Source organism: Struthio camelus, chromosome 5 (assembly GCF_040807025.1).
Source record: "Struthio camelus isolate bStrCam1 chromosome 5, bStrCam1.hap1, whole genome shotgun sequence".
In the NCBI taxonomy this organism is placed as follows: domain Eukaryota; kingdom Metazoa; phylum Chordata; class Aves; order Struthioniformes; family Struthionidae; genus Struthio; species Struthio camelus.
The window spans coordinates 80803553-80821561 of record NC_090946.1 but is presented as its reverse complement, the minus strand read 5'-3'; the positions used below and the strand labels follow the sequence as shown (position 1 = coordinate 80821561).

The following is an 18009-nucleotide window of genomic DNA, read 5'->3' as shown; positions in this document are numbered from 1 at the left end:
TGCACAACCCATGCGCTCCAGAAAGCCATTTTCAGACAGGGGAGCTCAGGGGAAGTGGACAAACCCCAAGTGCTTCTCTTGCTCCAGACTGCAGCTCTGCCTGGGGTCTCCGGAGGCAAACACCTGACCTCCAAACCCCTGGGAAGAACCAAAGGGCACTGGGTTGTAGCCTCAGTTGTGGCTGAAGGATGCGTCAGGGATCCCCTTCCTTCTCCCGAGACTGCGCCACGTCCTGGCTGCCAACATCTCCCGGGAGCTGAAACTACAGCGGGACACTGCTACAGGAGTCTGTCCTCACCTAGAGGAGAGGGGAACATGAAGCCCCATGTTGGCACTGCATGGAAGACCCGGCCAGGGTATTTGTAAAGGGTGCTGTCTTTTAAAGAAACTCCTGTCTAGTTTTGTGATTGGTTATAATCTCTCTGATGAAAAAAGCAGGCCTTTTCCCTCTGCTGACTTGCTTGGTGGTGAGAATGCGCTCGCAGCTGCCGTGCTCCTCGCAGCGCAGAGCACTGCTGGCAGGGCGCCGAGCAGCACCCGCTGAGGCCGTTTTAATGAATCGCGCCCCGTGCCCCTTCTCAAAGAGTGGTTTTCAAGGTCTCTGTTTCACTGTAATACAAATTCGCCTGATTGCAAAAGAGCATGGATACATTGGCAAATTCAAGACCCCTTTTTCGCCCTGCCCCACCACCCCAGCCCATGACTGCGAAGATACGTACTCCACAGACAAGTATTGCTCAGAGCCATCACAGGCGATCTTGGTACACGGGACACAAAGTAAGAAACGTCCGATAACAAAACAGAGTTCAAGCCATTAGTGCACAGCGGTACGATGAGAAAAAACATAAAAAGCACAAAGAAAATAAAGTTGCTGATAGAGGGCAGTGCCCCCGGTTATTCTGGCAACGCTCATGCTGCAGCATTCCTCATTCCGGGTTATGGGATGGAAATAAAACAATCAGGGACCCCCATTCTTCCTGGGCTTACACCAGAGGAAGCCGTGAATTACTCCACTGGAGCCCACGGAGTGGTGTAAATTCAGTGTGGCGGAAGAATCAGGGCCCAGGATCTTTAGCAACGGAAGATGTGCAAAGACTGGTTAGAAAATAGCTCTGAGAGATGTCCCGTGCCTGTCGCTCCTTTGCTGGCTGCCAGATAGAGTCACTCATTCTGTCTGTACTGCCTACGTCCCATCGCAGCCTGCGAAGACCAGGCACAAGGAGGCAAGCAAAGTGCTTGTGGGTGCTTCCAGACGAGCAAAGTGTCACTGAAGTGGTTTCCTCTGCTCTGCAGAAAACAAGACTTCAATACGACCACGTCTGCTTTTCCAAAAGCTGAGCCCAGTGCTCAAAGCTGAGTTGATGAGAGCTCGCATCTTCAGCGTCTTAAGAAGCCAGACCGCAAAAGGTCTGTGTACTGGATTCTTACGGTCTTAGCTGGACCTTGCTTGCGTCTAGACCTGATCCTTTCTTAAGAGGTCTGCTAGGTCTAGATTTAATTGAGTGAACTAGTTTCACAGAACAAAATCTCACAGCAGAGGCTGCATTTTCTGGCTGTATAGGGAAAGCAAACGGTCACAATGCTCCCACAGATTTCTCTCAGGGAGGGTCTGCTCTTCTGACTGTGTCTAAACATAAGATCAATGCAAACTAAAGATCAGGAATCTGCTCTGCTGGCTGGCTGCGCAAAATAGTTCAGCCATGCCAGCAGTACTGCCAGAATGCCAATAAAGATGCGGCCCCGCAAAGAACAGCACTCCCATACAGAATTACTGTGCTGCTCAGTCACCCCACACCTCAGACTGACTGTGCTGGTACATACAGACGAATACACCACGAGAACTACACCATCAAAATTCCCTCGGCGTCAGGAGCAGGCCACTGACAAACAGAACAAGTTCCCTCTGCCATCCGCATGTCATGGGAAAAACAAACAAAACGGAACAAAACAAACAAATACTTTGGAGATGCCCAGAAGCACAGATCAAGAGGAAATGCCAGAGGTACTCAGCTCACCGGCTGAATTCAGGGACTGTAAAGAAGAATGCAAGCTCAGCTGGTGGGCCGAAGATCTTAGCTCAAAGTAGGATCTCCCCGGAAAGCTGGGTTGTAGATTAAGGGTGGAGGAGAAAGGACTCATTCTACGAAGCTGCAATCTTTCCAAAGGCACTGGAAAAGGGAGGGTCTGTTCTTCTGACTGCGTGTCTAAACGTAAGATCAATGCAAACTAGAGATCAGAAAGCAGGTCTGCTGGACGGCTTCACACCATTCCTGAGACCAGGCCTCAGGCCAGAGCACAGGCGCTTTAACGTGCATGGACCCTGCTCTGCTGCAGAGTGCGTGCGGGTACGTGTGCATACGGTGCGTGGAGCAGAAATGTCTGATGCTGTGCAGCCCAGCGATACCATTCAGGAAAGCCTTGTCTTTGACAGCATCAGCAATAAACACAGTTTCATCTTCCACAACATTCCCATGTCATCAAGACAAATTCAACACGCTTTTCCTTAAAATGAGTCCGGCGACTCTTCACAGTAATGAAACGCACCTAAAAAAGTTCACAAGTTACCATACACACTTCCCATTATTCTTTAATAAAAGCCTCGTACCTTCTTTGTGCACAGTAGTTATTGGCATAAAGGCTAGATGTGTCATTTTGCTAGTGAGCTGGTAACACTGCAAAGGCATTTTGCAGGGCTGAGCTAAATCGTATTACCCTACGTACCACCAAGCACCCACCTTACTCAAAGGTTGTTCAGGATGTTGTGTTCCTGGTATCTCTTTGTACCTGTCAAAACACATCTGAGCCTTACAATAAGAATTTAACCCATGTGATTCACAGCAAAATGTCAGACTAGAGGGAACCTCTTGGGTCATCAAATCCAGTCCCCCACTGTCACAATTACCTCCTGGAATTCCTTCCCTAGCCTTGTCAAACGGTATTTTAACATGAAAATGTAGAATCCACCATCCTCCACACAAATAAATCAGATAAACTCCCAGACACTACATACCCAGCCTTCCTGTCTCTCTCAGCTGTGAATATGCATTGAGCTGGAAATCTTGTTAAAATACATAAAAGAAAGTACTTCTTTGCCCAGTGGGTTGTAACTCTGGAACTTATTGCTGCAGGAGGCTGTGGACGCAAGGAGTATCAGTGGGTTCAGAAATGGGTTAGACACATTCCTGCACAGCAGTGCAAGACTAGGTAGGGGGATGTGCCCTCTAACTTCTAATGAGAGTGAGGGGAACAGACCACAGATTAGCCAGGCTTACGCGCTCTCCCTGTCTGGCGTCTCCTATTGCCCCCAGCTGACTGAGGTCACCGATGACCTGAGGTCCGACCCAGCAGGACAACTCTTATGTTCCTATTGCTCCTTGCAGTGTATTTCCCCTTGTGCTGTTCAGCCCCTTCCAAATGCTGGTGTTCAACAAGGTCTGGTTGCTGTTGCAGGTCACTCCACAGCTGTGAGGTGACTGTGAGGTTAAGTTGAGCCCCAGATGACTGGGTTTTTCACAGCTCGACAAAGAGCTTGAAAGAAGAGGAATGCTTCTGGTGCTTGACTAGGCTGGGGAAGGGCTCTCAAACCATGCTGCCCAAGCTGCTTTGCCACATCTCCATCCCAGGCTGGTGGCAGAAACAGCTCGGAGATTGGAACCTGCGAGAGGGGGTGGCAGGGGAAGGATGTGACAAGCCAGGTATTCCTCCCTCATTCTTTGCTCCCAAAACCTAAAACTCCCAGGCAGCACCTGAAAACAAGAAGCCAAAACCAGACCTTGAAGTTTCACCTTGAAACTCTGCAACCATGGCTGGAGCTAAAGACTCAGAGCAGCTGAGAGAAGGGTGAGGGACTCACAAGCTCTTTCCTCCCACCCAAATGATCCTGTAGTCAGGGTCTCTTTTGGCTTTAGCCTTTTAGTCAGACCATGTGGCATGATGCATGCAATCTGCCACTGACCGGGCTTTGGCCAGCTTGGAGAAAGCTGTCACTAGGCTTCGAGGGCCTGTCCCAAGTGCTGCTGAGCCTGGAGAGCTTCCCCTCGCTGCGATGGCCCAGGTGGGGCCATCTAGGCGCTGGGGGACATCTGTTCCAAAATGCAGGACCTGGGAAGGGCTGGGAGCTCCAAGTTGAGCTTTTGGTTCAGTGAACCTGCTTGTTCCCCAGCTCTGGCTTCTGCTTTCACTTCCTCACCTTTCCTGGGATTTGTGAGCCTTCTCCATGAGAACAGCCCTCCAGAGCATTCAGAGCCAGCAGGAAGGGAGGCAGCTGCCCAGCGTGCAGCTCTTCCCCAGTGCGGGCTCTCAAGTGTGATGCTGTGGAAGGGCAAGAAAGGAGGAGTGGGTTTTGGCAGCAGGGAGATCGAACCCCTCCACCAGCCAGGCCACCAGCAGGAGTGAAGACCTGGGACTGTGGGGACCAGGCAGGGACAGTCCTCTCCAGGATTGCAGAGCTTCTCTTCTCTGCCTCCACATGGGGTGAGTTGATCCTTCACCCCCGATATCCAGATGCCACACAGCCCATGGAGAGAGAAGACACTTGAGGGACTCAGAAGCCATCTCAGAAATCTTGTAGAGAAAAGCAGGCCTGTAGCCAGCCCACCTGCAGACTCTAATGTTACTGCAACTGGGAGCACTTGTGTCTCCTCCTCTGCTTGTTTTTTGTAAGCGTGCGTTGGGTGCCTGTTCCTGGGAGCGGCTGTTGGCATTCCCACCATGACCAGCACATCAGAGCCAGGGCTTTCAGCCAGACCTCTCAGAGGCTGCCATCACTGCAGTACGAATGCACCAAGGCACACCTGCTTTGGGGAGGATGAAGACAGGAAACTGCTGACAGGAAAACAGACTGAGTCCCAAAGTCAGCATGAGACTGGCCAGAGGCTGGAAAACCTGGCAGATGAAGAAAGACCAAGAGAGGCTGTCTAGTCTAGGGAAGAGGAGGCTGAGGGGAGACCTAAGGTCTCCTGGGGGTGAGGGCAGCCACGCAGTGCTGTTACTAGCCAAGCTTTGCAAGCTGTGCCTCGGGACAAGAAATAACCTGGCATCAGCTAAGGAGATGACACAGTTAAAGCAAAGGGCCACTGCCTTCTGCTTCTTGCTGCAATTTGGCTGGGCAGATAATGAGGATCTTCACCTCTGGGAAAGCCCAGAGATGCAGAGAGCCCAGCGTGTGGGAATGGCTCTGTGGCAAAGATCTTCTCCCCGCTCGGAGCCATCTCACCCCTCGCCCTGCTGGTGGCACCAACCATCTGCTTTTAAAGAGTGAACTGTAATTTCCTCAACTGGAAAATGCAGTTCCCCATGGGATGAGTAGGAAGAGAGCTGCCATCATTGCGGGCTGGCACGGTGCTCTGCAGCCTGCTGCAGGCTTGCGTGTGTGCTGATTTCCGTTGGCACGTTCCCACTCATGCTGTCTGGGTCACCCTGGCTGTTCAGCTGGGCAGGACCACAGAGACATGCCTCTGATCTCCAAGGTACAATTTTACATTTTTCTAATCCTTGCTCTGTTCAGATGCTGAGGACTTGTGAGATGCTTCACACTCCTCCATCCTCTACAGTGCATTTCACTATTCACTGGAGGCAAAAAAAAGACTCCAGTTAACTTCCACAGGCTTTGGATTGGGATCACATCACTGGAAGCCAGCTCTTAAATATCACCCTCTAAGCAGAATTTCTCATAACCACTCAGGACAGCCATGTTCAGAAAGATATCCTGTTCATATTGAATTTTTCTTTTATTTTGTCCCCTCCTCCTCTCTTACACACTTTGCAGTAAGCTGCAGAGCACGGCTGAAGGGTAAAGCTGAGCCTACTTCAGACAAAACAGCACTTAAAGGCCTGATGTTGCTGTATATGCCAAAAATAAAAGCCTAACCAGAGAGCTGTGATGCGCGAGGCGGCTCTACTCAACAAGTCACTCGGATATCTTGAAGCTGCACACAGATGTAATTTACTTCACTTTGAGTCCAGAAAGCTCTGACTGCCTCTGAGAGCAGAAAATGCTTCAGGCCTATTTGACTTATTCTCCCTCTTTCTTCTGTGCTGGAATAACAAATGTAAAAACCCATTCAGTAAAAAGACTGATCACAGCAAACTTTTGTTCAATGCACAAAGGAATAATTTTTGTCATGGGAAGTCCATTTCCTGGCACAGCGCGTACACACACCTCCAAGCACAATCTGGCCTGCTGGGACCATGAAGAGACATCTTCTCACGGATTCCTTCGTATTTGGGAGCTGCAAAATAGATGGGCTTGGGACAACAGTGGCAATACATACTGAGAGGAAAGCAGAACTGGAAAGATCATATAGGGAACTCCTGAAAAGGCCTGGCTGGGACTACTTAAAGCCCAACTGTTTTTGGTTAGGAAATTATATCTCAAATGCAGCTTATGAGACACAAATTTGATGAGAAACCAAAGCTCTGTTATCTCCTGAAGAGACTTGCGGAGCCAGGTAGTGAAATTGGTGAGAACTGTTGACCTTCAGGTTTGGGGAGCTGCCCTGGCCGTCCCAGAGCAGGACTGGGCTTGGGTTGTCCAGGTCCTGGACCTTCAAAGGAACACTGCAGCTTCCTTGAAGCTGGTGCCCAGCTTTGCAAACCCGCATACAGCTCCCAGATGGGATGGACATGCCTTTGTGGCCTGTGATGTAACTGAGTTTTCTACAGACAACCCTTTCTTTCTCCTTGCTCAAAGCCACCAGAGGTGGTCTATGGCAAGCAGGATCTCACCTGCTTTGTGCCCTACCAAGAGCCCCACAAGTCCTGTTCATTCTCTTCTGATCCTAGACTGTGTCTGCTGGCAACTGCTCAGGGCTGAAGGAGTACGACGTCGTTCTAGAGCCAGACGCAAGCTTGGCTCTACAAGCCAGGTATTGTAATGCTGGGGTCAAAGAAAATCTTGACATGGCTTAGAGAATAGAGAGATTTTAGTCTGGGATTTATGGAAAAATAATTCCCCTACGTGTGGAGGATTCCTAAGGAAGGATTCTTCTTCTGATAGTAACTTTAAGGGGTGGCAGATGTGGGGATGAATCCCTTTTCCACAGCTGAATTACCCACCGCTCCTAACTCCCACCTCATTTCTCTGTACTAGCCTTATGACTCTCAACCTGGATGTCAAAATCAAGCCAATTTTCCATGATGGATTAAGTGCCTGGTGTGACAAATGTACTTAAAGTCAGGCGAGGAGACTACCCCATGGCCTGTAACAGGATGTTTACTATTCTAACTGAGCACCTGCCAGCGGGGGAGTAATCGGCTCTGCTGACAATGCCGGCATGGCTGTTGGTACCACTCTGACATCCACGCGTTTCCACAGTCCCTCTGATCTCTATCGTACAATCCAAGGGGCTTAAGGAGACATCATACAGTTATGTTGTAGTGCAGCTGCGCACAACCCTTAGTCACTCAGGAGCAACGTTGTCGGTGTTTTGCTTTGTTTTAAAGGGAATTAGTAAGGACATCTGAGCTTCCCCTGCATGTCAGCGCAAATCTCTTGTAAAACCCTGCTGCAACCAAATCTCAAATACCTCTCTGGGATGCCTCTCACCGCACCCACATTGCTCCTCCCCAGAGAACGTCTTGTGCAAAGAAAAGGGGTGAGAGAGAAATTCTGACACTGTTCAAGGCTCCTGACATAACCTGTGCTCTTCCCCTCAGTGCTGGCTTTCCTGAAATGATTGCTCAGGTACCAGAGGACCAGCAGAGCGGCTCCCTCTATTGCAGTGCTAAGCTGTGGGTCTGCTGGATGGGCCCCAGGCATGCGTGTGAGCAGTGTCCGAGCGCGTCGGGCTGGTGCTGTTGCAATGCCTTACCCTCAGATGTCTGGAGGACCAAGGTCTTGCTGTATGGGCTGACTCCTGTTTTGTTGAAGGCTTTGACACGTGCGCTATAGGTGCTGTTGAAGTGAAGCCCGTCCACCGTGCACATGGTCTCCTTGCCCACGTACACCTCCTGCAAAGAAAGCACAGGCACGTGTTAGTGCCTGAACCATTGAGTTTTGATGGGTGAGAATACAGCTTTTTACGGTCGTGATTCACAGGGTCTGCTGGGCAGTGCTGTCACCGCTGCCTCCACATGTGATGACTGCTCCTTTCAGCTATGCTCTGCTCTCTACGGCAGATTTATGAGCCCTGGATATTGCTAAAGCAGAGCAAAGTGACCCTATGACTTGTTCCTTGACAATACCGCCCAATAAAACCAGTTTCTGTAGGGGAAAGACATGCTATTCATATTGGACTAAGTCATACAGCATCAATCCCAGCTGAACTCCTGCTAAATCCCAAAGGTGTTTTGCCAGAAAGAGGAACTAATACAGGACCCCAGAAACAACCTTGCAGAAAACAATTTTGCACACTCTCGGGTGGCAGGATCAACGTGTTCCTTGAAAGAAAACAAGGTGATTTCACAGAACCGGTGCCGACTCACCGGCATGTTGTGCTTCTGCTGCCATAACCTCGTTCAAACAAACGGAGCTATGACAGCGGAGAGACAGTGGTGAACAGGCCTACGGGCTACAGAGCTGATGCTTAAATCTGGCCCCTTTCATTTTGGGCGGTGCACATCTCCCTGTGCGTACAGAGGTACGGGCAAGCTCCCCTGTGATACAGAGTGGAGAAGTCAGCTTTCCACCTGCCCCGAGATCCTGATCGGGGCAGGGAGCAGCACAAACTGCAATGCACCTTGGGAACAGCGACGAGGCAGTGCTCGGGGTCAAGGAGCGCAACATAGGCGTTGTAACAAACTCTCCAGCTGCAATGGGTGACAGGAAGCTAAGGTGGCACTGAGTTACCTGGGCTCCAACACCAAAGGGCTCTCTAGCACCCAGTACCCCATGAGAGAGCACAGCTCCCACTTAACTACCCCAGTCTCACTGCAAGGACTCCTTTTTTGGCTTAATGCTCTAAGCCAGAGTCCTCTTGCCTCAGGACACTGTTCTGATCTTTGCTGCCTGCACTGCAGGAGGTAACTAGCAGCCTGGGCTGTACCCTGACCCAATCTCTGCATTCAGAGCGATGGCCAAGATGCAAGAGGAGGAGAAACAGCAGCCCCAGCTTCAGGCACAGGTGAGACCATGACAAATCTGCCAGGGCAACTCCTGCAGACCCTGCTCTTTCCTGCAGCACTGAAGCCACGACCTGGAGTCCCTCTGAGCAGGGACTGTCATCTGCATGTCAGTCGGCATTCCCAGTTTGCTGGGCACATCATTGCTTGACAAGGTCTGTCAGCTCCCAGCTTTTGGGCAGAAGAAGCGCTCAGGGATTTGATAAGCCAGCGATGCATCTCTTCACGGTACCAGCTGTGCTGTTGCACCATGCTGCCCAATGCAGAGGATCAAAACAACACACACCTGCCTACAGCTGCACTGCGTCCTTCTCACCACTGTAAAACTGCCCCCCTGCCTCTCTTAAATCCCCACCTGGAGGGAGCCAGTCCTGGGTGCAAATCATAACCAGCTGCCCTGCGTCCCATCAGCAGGAGCAGCTTGCTCCAACCCCAGCAGCAGGGACTATCATGCACGTGCCATGGGATTTCCCACTGCGGAAACTCACTCCTGGTGGAAGGCGAGGAGAAAAGTCTGGTGTGCCGGGGATTGTCCTCACCCTGCCGGGGTGGTTGTGCTGAGCCCTGGTCTCCCCTGCCACACACAGGCTCCTGCTCCTGTCTCTCACCAAAACCCACCTGTGTTACCTCTTCTCTGCCTCAATTTCGCTCTAGCTCCTGCCTAGCTGAGTTTCTCATGGCTGAAATCAGGAAATGTGCTGGTTCCTGTGCCTGCTCTCAGTGGATGTGAACACGCCAGGATAATTATCGGCATGTCGGATCTGAGAAAAATTATATTTTAATTGTGTAATTACAGCAATTTAAAAGCTCCCAGGCCTTAAACACCTCTGCTTGCTGGCAGCTGACAAACTATGAGTCTTTCATGGGGATTAGCATACCTTGCACAAAATACTTAGCAACTTAAAATGATGGGACTTTAAATGTGTTCTTTGCATTTGCAAATCATGTTGGCCACTGGAAAGATATTTAATAGCAATGCCCTCCTCCCCAAATAACCTTGCTCAAAAAAGGAGCCCGTAGCTGGTCTGCACCATCGGCTTCCCTGGGCACCCCAGCAGGCAAGCCTCATGTTTACAGGGTAGGAGAGGACTTGCAAAGAGCCTGAGGAACTCTGGTCATTTCACTGCAGGGCAATACTTATTTTAGCATTCCTCAGGGAATAAGGTGATCAATCCCCTCCTCCCCTGAGTAAGGGCTGAAGGGCTCTGTGCTCGTATCAGGCTCCCAGTACAAAAAACAACACTCAGCTCAGGCCGTATCCTGCACCCAGTAACGATGGGGAACAAAGGGGGGATGCCACAGCAAAGCAGAGGAGCTTTGCCAGAAAGCATTGGTCCTTACAAAGTGGGTTTGGCTATGGGATCGCATTCCTAGACTATAGTCACCCAGGCAGCCTTCAGAGCTTGCACCCTCCTCATCTCCCTGCAGGCACAGAGCTCAGTTCTGGGGTGCCAGTGCAGCACTGAGTCAGCTGGGATCAGTCTTGGGCTAGCAGAATTTATCACAATGCTGTGGCCTCCAAAGGAGCTCTTTCCAGCTGTGATTTGCACTGCCTGAGCCTGTTTCTCACCGTAAGCAGCTGCAGCCTACCTCTCCCTGCAAAGTCTCCCAGCTACGGATCTGGCCGTGGAGTCGGCTGAGCTCAGAGTGCCCGTAAACCCTCGCTGTCCTTGCAGAAGGCCATGCCTAGGCCCCTCGGAGATGGACCTCAGGACACCTCCTCTGCTGGTGTCAGTCGCAAGGCTGCAACGAGCTAAGATGGAACGGGTGAAGGGAACTGGGGATGATGCTGCATGAGGGCCTTACAGGGAAGGGTGCACCTCCTGAAGCGTGGGGCACAGGCTGAAGACTTCCTGCAGGCTACTGTACCTGAGGCACCCTTCAGTGTCCTCTGAAGAGCCTCCCGCTTGAAAGGCATGGGGAGGGGTGAGAAGGGTGGGAAGGAAATTTGGGCTTGAGCCCAGTTTTGTTAGCCACTGTCAAGCACAGAGCACAGGCTTGCACCATACCCATCAGTACGGGCCTGGCTCTGCAGCTCCTGAGTCAGGAGCTCTGCCTTGCACAGGACTGGCTTTCTTGGAGAAGAGGGTGCTCTGAGCACCTACCCTGAACTGGCCGCCGTTCCCGTCATCAAGCTCCAGGATATAGCCTTCCACCTGCACCGTTGACAATGGGGGCTGCTTCCAGGACAAGGTGGCACTGTTGTTGTGGGTGCAACACTCTTCTAGCTGCAGGATTGGGGGTGCCGGCACTGGAGAGGAAACTAAACACAAATTAGTGTAACCCTGGCTGCTAGAATTACAGAGCAGAAGCGGGGAGATTGCAGCTATGGGCATGTTTCTTGTGGAGCATGGAGGATGTGCTTAGTGCCTCAGTGCCAAGCCAACGCTGCACAAGGGATGTAACCGTGATCTCATGAGTGTGAGGCATGGAGGAGGCAAAAAGGGCCCTTCTCAAAACAAGCTCCACCTGACTCCTGCCACCTGGTGAAGCTGAGATTTCCCCAGAGCTTCTCTGCTTTCTTTCTAACACATTATCCAGAAATATGGCAATACAACAGCACACTCAGTATATAACTGTCTGGCTCCTTCACAAAAGCCAGTCCGAAATGTGTGAAACCCTCCCAGACATACTCTGCAGAGCTGGCTCCAGCAGTATTGGTAGTGTTAGCCCTGAAGTGATGCTTGTCCTTATCTACAACCCAAGAAGAAGTGCTGCTCTACTTTTCCATTGCACAAATTCACTGCAACAAAGTATGCTGATGCCAGAGCAGCGGAGATGAGACTCCGGCCTTGCAGAATAGAGACTGCACCTGATCTTTTTGCCCATCAGTTACTTGGGGGACGTAAAGGACTGTCAAGGCTTTTTCTCCTCACACTGTTGTATTTGGCCTCTGTGCAACAGCACCTTGTTCCTGCTCTGCAAAGCATGGACAGGCAAGAGCACGACAGGCAAAGGGAATGCCCCACCTGACAAAGCCACTCTCCTAAAACATCTCATCTCTGACCAGGGAGAGCCCTCCCGAACCTGTGCTGTGACAAGTGAAATCCAATGACAACCTTCTGCAAAGTCTACAAAACACAACGTCCAATTTGCACAACCAGGGTAAAAAGAGAGGACAGCCTACATCAACCCTGCTCCACCTCCACAGAGGAAGACAGGCAGCTAAACTAGCAGCAGATTTGCTCCTATGAATTAAAAATAACCCCCTGGGCTCAATTAAAATAAGGAAGGACAGGAACATGCTAACATCTCCATGAGCTGTGTGTAAGCAAAACGCAAATCCAGCCCGCGCTGTGTTTGGCTCCCCTCACTATCAAAAAATGTTACTGGCACTTCAAAATAACGGCCTGGCTAATGATGGGCAACGAAGAGTGCTCCCAGCAGCCGTGCCCAATGCACCCCTCTTGCTGCAGCAAGTACCAATGGGGCCGTCATTTGAAGACATTCGTTATCATTGCAGAGGAAGTGTGTGATTAACAGCCTTTCTGTGTTCAACCACTGAGAAATGCTGGTGTGCGTAAATGACTCCTAAGTAAGGAAATCCAGCCACTATGGCAACGAAGAGTCATGCCAGACCTTCAGCTGGTGGCCTGGTCTCCAGGCAGCTCATTTGCACCAGCTGAAGGTACAGGCCTACGTTTAGTGTCCTCCTGCCTGCCCCGTTGTGTTTCCCTGTGTCATAGTCAATTTGCATCTTCTATCAACTTCCTGCAGCTTGCCAAGTCGGAAACCGCTCACAGGTTGCAACGCTTCTTTGCTTCCTGCAAACTGATGCAAATGAGCAGAGGTTCTCCATGGTGTGAGAGAGTGGGCACAGAAGGAAAGGACAATGAGGAGGAAACTAAAGCTGAAATGAAGGTCTAAAATGACAGTGAGGAGAGGGGAAGGAGGAAACACCCTGGGCTAAACAGCGTGACTCTTTGTGCCTTTGTGGCACAAATAAATGGAGGGACAGCATGAAGACCCATGCCAGGCGGCTCCCTAGTTGACCCATGCAAGATGCTGCTCAGCAATGAGGTGTGTGTGAGCACTGGAACGGGAAGTGCCTTGTGCTGCTTCTGAACCCTCTGCACCTGAGGCCTCCTGCATGGCCCACAGGACTCCTGGCGCCAGCCTCCAGCTGAGCACGGATCGGCGTAGCTGTCTTGGCACAACAGGCAGAGCAATTTCTAAAACACTGCCAGGCAAAGCCAAGCTCCTGGCACCTTAGTCTGGGATGTGACAGCCCAAGGATCAGAGACGCAGAGGCAGCTGGCTGGCCAAGGGTGCGGGATTGTGCCAAAAAGCATAGGAATAGGCACAGCTCTGGGTTTGGGGATAACCTTGCCCAAAAGCAGATCCACAAAGCTTTGTCCATGCCACACTGCTGCTTCCTTAGCTGGAGTCAGGGGCTAGATCTCACAGAATAATTGAGGTTGGCAGGGATCTCTGGAAATTGTCTGGCCCAACTCTCCTGCTCAAGCAGGGTCAGCTAGAGCAGGTCACTCAAGACTGTGTCCAGTCAGGTTTCGAGTCTCTCTAAGGATGGAGATGCCACAACCTTGCTGGGCAACCCATTCCAGCGCCTGAGCATCATCACAGTAAAGAAGGTTTTTCTGATGATTAAATGCAATTTCCTGTATTTCAACTTGTGGGCTGGGCCAAAGGTTCCCTGGAGTGACTGTCTCATGGTAACCTGACGTCCAAGGACCAGGAGACTGATGCCTTTGCTGTCCGAGAAACCCCAAGGCTACCCAGATGGAAAACAGGAGATACATGTCCTGTGTGAGCATCAAATATGCTTTCTGCATGAGTGCAGCCTGCAAGAGATGAAGACCTCATCACATGATGCTTTCAGGCCCTGTACTTCTTATTCCTTTGCATCACAAAAAGTTGGTCCCTTCCTGACACCTGCTTAGGCGCAGGTCTTTATTGTGGTTCAGTGAATACACACCTATCCCAGAAGGACTATTTTCTGCTCCCCAAAACCTCACAGCCCAGAAATACACTAGCAATGGGAAGTGGGGACAAGCTATTATCTGCACTGTACAACCGAGAAACAGAGACAAGGGAGACCAGGTCAAGGTCAAAGAGGAAGCTAGACTCTGACCCTTGGTTTTTCCAATCTCTCTGCCTGCTGGGAGAAAACTAAAAACTCTTCTCTGCTGCCCCTTCCCTGTGACGAACTCTACGGAAGCGCTCAGCGTGAGCAGAAGTGGTGTGCGGGGCTCTTGAAGGACACTGGAAATAGACTCTTACCTTTCATCTGCACAAAGTCGAGTTGATGGATGGACTGCAGCAGAGGCGCGTTGTCAAGGTTTAAGTCGAAGTCCGTGGTCATCCGGGGTGTGAGCGTACCCTTCCCCCACTGGTCCTCGGTTAAGTGCACTCTCCTGATCAGAGCATCGGAGATCTGGAGGCAAGGAGCAGCCTCAGCTACCGAAGGCCACCTGGGCCGTGGGTAGCGCGCTGAGCCTTGTCCCTACCCTGCTCTCTGCCTCCCAGGGTGTGAGATCTGTCCATCGACCACTGAGGGCTGGGACACCACATGTGGTTTCTAGCAATGGCCTTCACTGGAGGCTCAGATTGGCAGAGGTTACCCCAGGAGCTATGCAGACTATTTAAAGGCAGGGTCTTGGCCCAGAGGGACCAGCCCAGGAATGAAGAATGGGATACAGTTCTCAAAGTGCTGAGTGTCTGTCTCCCACTGGAGAGCCATGAGACAGTATGTTATGATCATGCTCTAGAGATATGTGACCACCTTCTGCAAACATCTATTTCTCCAGTGAGAATGAAGAAAGGTCCCTGGCCTGTATCTGCTGTGAACCTGGAGGTGATGAGAGGCTAGGCCTTGATTTTAGGAGCGGGAGGACCCAAAATATGGGAGACCTCTGTCTTTGTCACTCATCTAGATTGTGGTAGGCAGGAAGAACATCTTCCTCTGAGCCTCTCCTGGGCCTCATCCTCTTGGCCACCTTGTCCCATCTGGCCCAAAAGCGGTGGAGCAGAAACTGTCTGGTCACATTTCGTCTCCATGGCCACACCTGGACACTTCTCTGTGATGGGGCAGTGAAAGAAGGTAGGGAAAGGAAGCTTAAATAATACATCACCTGATATTTTTAAGTATTCATTTATTTTAAGTGCCTCATGGGAAAATAATGTGCAGTTTGAAGAGATTTTCCCATTCTACCTGGGATAGTGGCCAGAAAAGCTAGGGCACCATCCTTGGTGTAACTCCCCTGACTTTGCTGTACCACCTCAGAGCTCTTGGCTGTGCAGTGTCTTTTTGCTCCCCTCACAGCGCAAATGTGAGCAGCTACACACCAACCTGAAGGAACCCGCTGGGGTCATTCTCCTTGATCACCTCCAGGCAGTACTCCATCAAGCCTGTGGTCTGGCGGAGCTTGACCGTGCAGTGAGAAATCTGGTCTCGCACCACCTGCAATGAGACAAGAAGATGAGCATTGCTCAGAAGCTGCAGGGTTTTAAGAGCTCGAGAGCAAAGGGGCTTTGGTGCTACATTGGCACAAGGACAGGGTCAGGGAAAAGGGAAGGGAGACAAACACTCAAGGGAACAGAAAAAGCCAGAAATAGTCAAGACTCATGTACTGCATTCCAGATCCTTAAAAACCTGAAGAACAACAACAGCAAACCTTGTTTAGCTTATAATTATTAACCTACATAATTATTCAAAGCAGTAGGGTAGTTCCTTGCTCTGCCTTTAATTAAGACAGCTTCCAAATGACAGCTTATTAGCTCCACGCAAGGCAAATGCCTATTTCCATAGATACATAGCTGCTGCTGCAGCCTCTGTGGGGCTGCCTCTGAGCAGAGAGCCACTGGGCACTGCCCTACTTAGTCCTCAGCACTGAGCCAGGCTGCAGTGCTGATTCCAGGGAAGCTGTACCCAGCCGCACTGCTGAGGAGCAACCATTATTCCTATTTTCAACAGGAATAAACACACCACCTCCCCCAGCTTTAGCTTGGAGGGTGAGACTAATGATCTGTTTGAGATGTTCATCTGCCATCGACTGAGATGAACCACACTGCAGACTGCTTCATTTTCTCCACCGACCACAGAGGCAGGGTAGAGATGAGCTCAGAGGGAGAGGTCTGCCAGCTAGAGGAGATAAATCCTGCACTGCCTCCGGCAGGGGAAGGAGGAGGAAGAATCCTGGCCAGGGAGAGAAAGTAGCTTCCCCTATGCTGGTACTTTCTGCTTACAGAGGTCCCTGGGGAGTCCATTCCTTGGCAGCAGTGTTTTTTCCCCAGTCACCTGGGCTTTCTCCATCTCATTCGACCAAAATCAACTGGAGCTGAGAGGGGACGCTGCTGTTATTGGTCACAGGGCACTATGCTTCTCTAGACGAGTGAAAAGAACGGTCCAGGTGAATTGCTCAGCAAAGAGCCATGGGGAACACGATGTCCTGGCTCTCCTGCAGCCTCTGAGCCTCTCCGAGCAGTCTCTGAGCGCAGCTTGTGGCTGTCCAGGCTGCAGGGTGAAGCATCTTTTCTTGCACCCATGATTGGTTCCTCTAAGGGAATGGGTTTCAGCATCCTAGCCGCAGAGTACAACCGAGCGTGCGGTTTGCTCAGCTGAGCACCTAGGACGGGACAAGCATCACTGCCTGTGGCTCCGATGACCTTTCCTGAAACGCAGCTAGGAAGACGGGGTTCATACTCCAGGATGAGGAGGGTGTTTGAAGGCTGGCTGTCCCTTCAGAGTGACGGTAAGGTGTTCACTCCTGCCTGGCCCTTCTGAGCAAAACCCTCCCTGTCGCTGGGCACTGCCAGTTCATTACGCGCTTGCCGAATCCCCTGCAGAAGCAGACAGAGTGCAGATCTGCAGCTGACGTCAGTGGGATTTCTGTCAGCAGAACAGGCAACCGGGACCTGGCTCTGGATAGGAGGTTGGCAGAGCAGCTCAAGACGAGAGATTTTATGCTTTAGATCAATGTGCCCAAGGTAGATAAGAAATGTTTTTTCTGAAAAAGCTTCAAAGCTGTGTAAAGTTCTCCACTAGGACTGAATAAAGCTACCCAGGTCTCGGGATCACAGCTATTTAGTATGTTGCACAGACAAGAAAGACGAGCTTCCCAGCAGCATCTGCAGCTGCAGTATGATGGAAAAGGCTGTAAAGAGCAGCGCCAAATATTCCTGAAAGCAGCCGCGCATTCAGTACTGCAGTTGGTGAGTCCCAGTGTTGATTCAGCAGACGCAGCAGTACGAAAATAACCACCTTCGGGTGAGAGCCTCCTTCGGTGACAGGTGGAAGGTGCTGACTGCCCGGGCAACCCTCTTGGCAGAGGGGCCAGGAGGGGAAACGAAGCGGACGCCAATCTCCCGCAGCGAAAGAAACCGGGCTTCGATGGGGCACAACGACTCCTGCAGGGCAATCAATCAGATCTCGTGTTGCTTAATGATATTTTAACCACCTCTATGTAATCACCTAGCAGGCACAGAAGGATCACGTGTGCTGCGACTTGGGACAATCCCCCCACTTCTGCAGAACGCCAAGAAACGCTCTCCTAGCCATCTCCTGATCTGCAGGCATTTGCAGTTTGCACATTCAACCCCTTGCTGCTTTTAGTGATCTCGGTCTGATTTTGTTTCCAGCCTGCTGGGAAACAGAGGCCAGAGCAAGGCTGGGAGCGTGAGGAGGCGAATGCAGCAGGAGTGTGCAGCAGTGTGTGAGGCTGGCAGGCAGCAGGGGGAGCTCCCATATTGCTCCTCCAGACCAAGCAGCATATGTGGTGGCATGCAGAGATGATGCATCACTCTGAGACAGGGCTAGAGCACGAGCATCACAGGCACGCATCAGTTTTGGCCTCAAACGCTGTCATGAGAGAGACGAGTTCATTCAATGCCAGTTTCAAACACTTGAGTGCACTGGAATGGCTCTGCTGGGATGGAGCAGAGGCATGTGGCTAGTCCTGGAGATCTGGGCACCTACACTCCCTCTTTGGC

The 18009-nt window shown here is 51.2% G+C and overlaps 1 protein-coding gene across 4 annotated transcripts in view; it reads right to left on the bottom strand.

Annotated features, from left to right (window-relative positions):
* Nucleotides 1-18009, bottom strand: part of TRIM9 (tripartite motif containing 9) — an 81657-nt gene that overhangs the window by 8832 nt on the left and 54816 nt on the right. Inside the window, exons 4-8 of one of the 4 annotated variants that reach the window (XM_068947565.1) lie at nucleotides 15371-15481; nucleotides 14302-14455; nucleotides 11166-11323; nucleotides 7812-7950; nucleotides 2016-2204 (exon numbers count right to left, since the gene is read on the bottom strand). In XM_068947565.1, the coding sequence (XP_068803666.1) occupies nucleotides 2016-2204; nucleotides 7812-7950; nucleotides 11166-11323; nucleotides 14302-14455; nucleotides 15371-15481 (751 nt within the window). The remainder of the gene's footprint in view (nucleotides 1-2015; nucleotides 2205-7811; nucleotides 7951-11165; nucleotides 11324-14301; nucleotides 14456-15370; nucleotides 15482-18009) is intronic. The other 3 variants (XM_068947566.1, XM_068947567.1, XM_068947568.1) reach the window with 3 other exon arrangements.